General features: G+C 30.3%; 1 protein-coding gene across 1 annotated transcript; it reads left to right on the top strand.

Moving 5' to 3' along the window:
* Positions 1-616: 616 nt before the first annotated feature.
* LOC11432217 (transcription factor TRY) lies at positions 617-1,939 on the top strand. Its single transcript, XM_003610961.4, has 3 exons — positions 617-774; positions 966-1,062; positions 1,610-1,939. Exons 1-3 carry the CDS (start codon positions 702-704, stop codon positions 1,713-1,715), a joined length of 276 nt encoding a protein of 91 aa, XP_003611009.1. The 5' UTR covers positions 617-701; the 3' UTR covers positions 1,716-1,939.
* The last annotated feature ends 425 nt before the right edge of the window (positions 1,940-2,364 follow it).

The raw sequence follows: 2,364 nt of genomic DNA, 5'->3' as shown, positions 1-2,364 counted from the left end.
AATTTATAAAACTATGATGTTATTATTATTCGTCTCTATATCTTTTTTCTTTGAAAGATGTAACTCTATATCTTATATCTTTTTTTTTTTGGTACAACTCTATATCTTATATCTTATTCTTAAGTTTTTATTTATTTACTTGAGATAATTATTATTTGAAGAGTACAAGCTAGAAACATTATTTTTTCAATACTCTATTTACCACTCGCTTATTTATTATGTCAAATTCACAAGAGTTACATCATTTTATATGAGACTCACTTTTTTAAAATGTAGGATTCATATTAATTTCATCTAATAAAAAATGAATGTTAAAAAGAGTGTTAACAAAATAATGACCCTAAACACTTCTCTTATTATTTGAAATTTGGAATTATAAATCTAATTACAAAAAAAATGAGGAATTTAAAAAGTTTTATCTACATATACATATGGTGGAAATGGCGTTGAATATTAAACAACGTTAATTGTTAATTAGAACGTACCCTAGTTGTTGTGCATATTTCATTCATACTACCATGGCATCTAGAAGGTAAAGTAAAGTTATTAATTAACATTAACATTAGTTTGACTGACCGTGGGGGCAGAGCTATATACGTACTATAAATTTCCCCATGTTTCAGCTTCACCTTTATTAAACCGCAGCCTCTGCCCCTTCTTGTTTCTACATCATCCAGTAACCACCAGCAGGTAGATAAAATATGGAAGAAAAACGACGTTCCCATTCCCAAAATAAGGCAAATATCTCCCCAAACACAAGTCAAACCTCTGAAGGTGGTTTCTAATCTACCCCCCCCAATACACACACACACATGCCATTATTTTCTTTATTTCTTTTTCCAATTTGTCTTTTAATTTTCAAGTCTGAGACAATTATGGTTTTAATTATTTATACGTGTAGCAATTAACTGAACACATGCCTTGTATGAATGTATATTGAATGTTTGTTATTTGTTAAATGTTAGCTGGTGGAGAAGTGAGCAGCACTGAGTGGGAGTTCATAGAGATGAGCGAGCAAGAGGAGGATCTCATTCGCAGGATGTACGACCTAGTTGGAGATAGGTAATATTTATTCCTTTAATTTCTCTATATTCCTTTGACGTTTTGAGGTTTTTTTTTTTTTTTTTTTTTTTTATTTTAAGAAGCTTTGACGTTTTAAGGTTAATAGATAAGAACAAATAATTCTGCAAGAACTACAATTATAAAGAAGCCGAGGGTTTCTCAAAATCATGGTCGGTGATCCATTATGATTTCGCAAAAGCTATAGAGTATAGCTTTTATTAAATTATGATGACTCAACGTGATTTCGACAAATCCATCATGCTACCAAACATGCAAACAGTATCATATACTAAAAGATCAAGTTATTAGAACTAATTAGAAACCCGTGAAGGAAAAAGGTGTGTTTGATATACTAAAAAGTAAATACGGAACACAATAATATCATACAAAACAACATATGACAAACCTTTAAAGTATTGAGCAACTTTTTATGTTGTATGATCTATGTTTGGTGGACAAAATATTATTTTGACATTTTAGAGACATGTTATTTTGTCATATAAGCTTTATGAAAAGATTGATTTATAGAAACTATACAATGCAACAGGTGGAATTTGATAGCAGGTCGCATTCCAGGTCGTAAAGCAGAAGAAATAGAGAGATTCTGGATTATGAGACACACTGATGCTTTTTCTGCCAAAAGAAAGAAGTGAACATAAAGCAAATTAAATTAAGACTCTTTATTTTGTTTGTTCAATTATATCTCTCTCCTAGGCATAATTATTCTAGCATATAAAGAATTATTTGTATTGCTTCTCGTTGAAGGTTTGACACTTCCATTCCATGTCTCAAGCAAGCTTTATATGAAAGGAGATTTTGTATTTTGCATAGTTTAAGTTAATTTAATTAATTAGTTTGACTGTTTGATTTTCCTTTAGTTATCTGGTATTACAAAGAAAGATACAACAATTTGACTCTGCACTAATAATATTCTATTGATAAATTGAGTGAGAAACATGTAACTAACTTAGTTATTAGTGGTCAACTGTTTATTGCTACCCCTCGCAAGGCAGAAAAAAAAAACGTATTGGTTTTTTGTTAACTTTATGTGGTTAGAGGCGTAAGTCAACAACTCAATGCCATGTAATAGAGACTAATTTGTCCGGATTTTGAAAGAAATTGGAAATCAAATTTTCATTTCCACATAACTTTTTGTCTCATTTTCTCCTTTCAACAATTGATCTGATCTTCTTCATCACTTCATTTCTGATCGTCCCCCATACAATCAATTTGGATCGGTTTTTCAGAAAAATAAATCCAAACCAACCACTAAAAATGATTTGTTTTGGTTCGGTTTCTAAA

The sequence above is a fragment of the Medicago truncatula genome, chromosome 5, assembly GCF_003473485.1.
Source record: "Medicago truncatula cultivar Jemalong A17 chromosome 5, MtrunA17r5.0-ANR, whole genome shotgun sequence".
In the NCBI taxonomy this organism is placed as follows: domain Eukaryota; kingdom Viridiplantae; phylum Streptophyta; class Magnoliopsida; order Fabales; family Fabaceae; genus Medicago; species Medicago truncatula.
The sequence above is the reverse complement of the archived record's forward strand: the minus strand, read 5'-3'. Positions and strand labels throughout refer to the sequence as shown.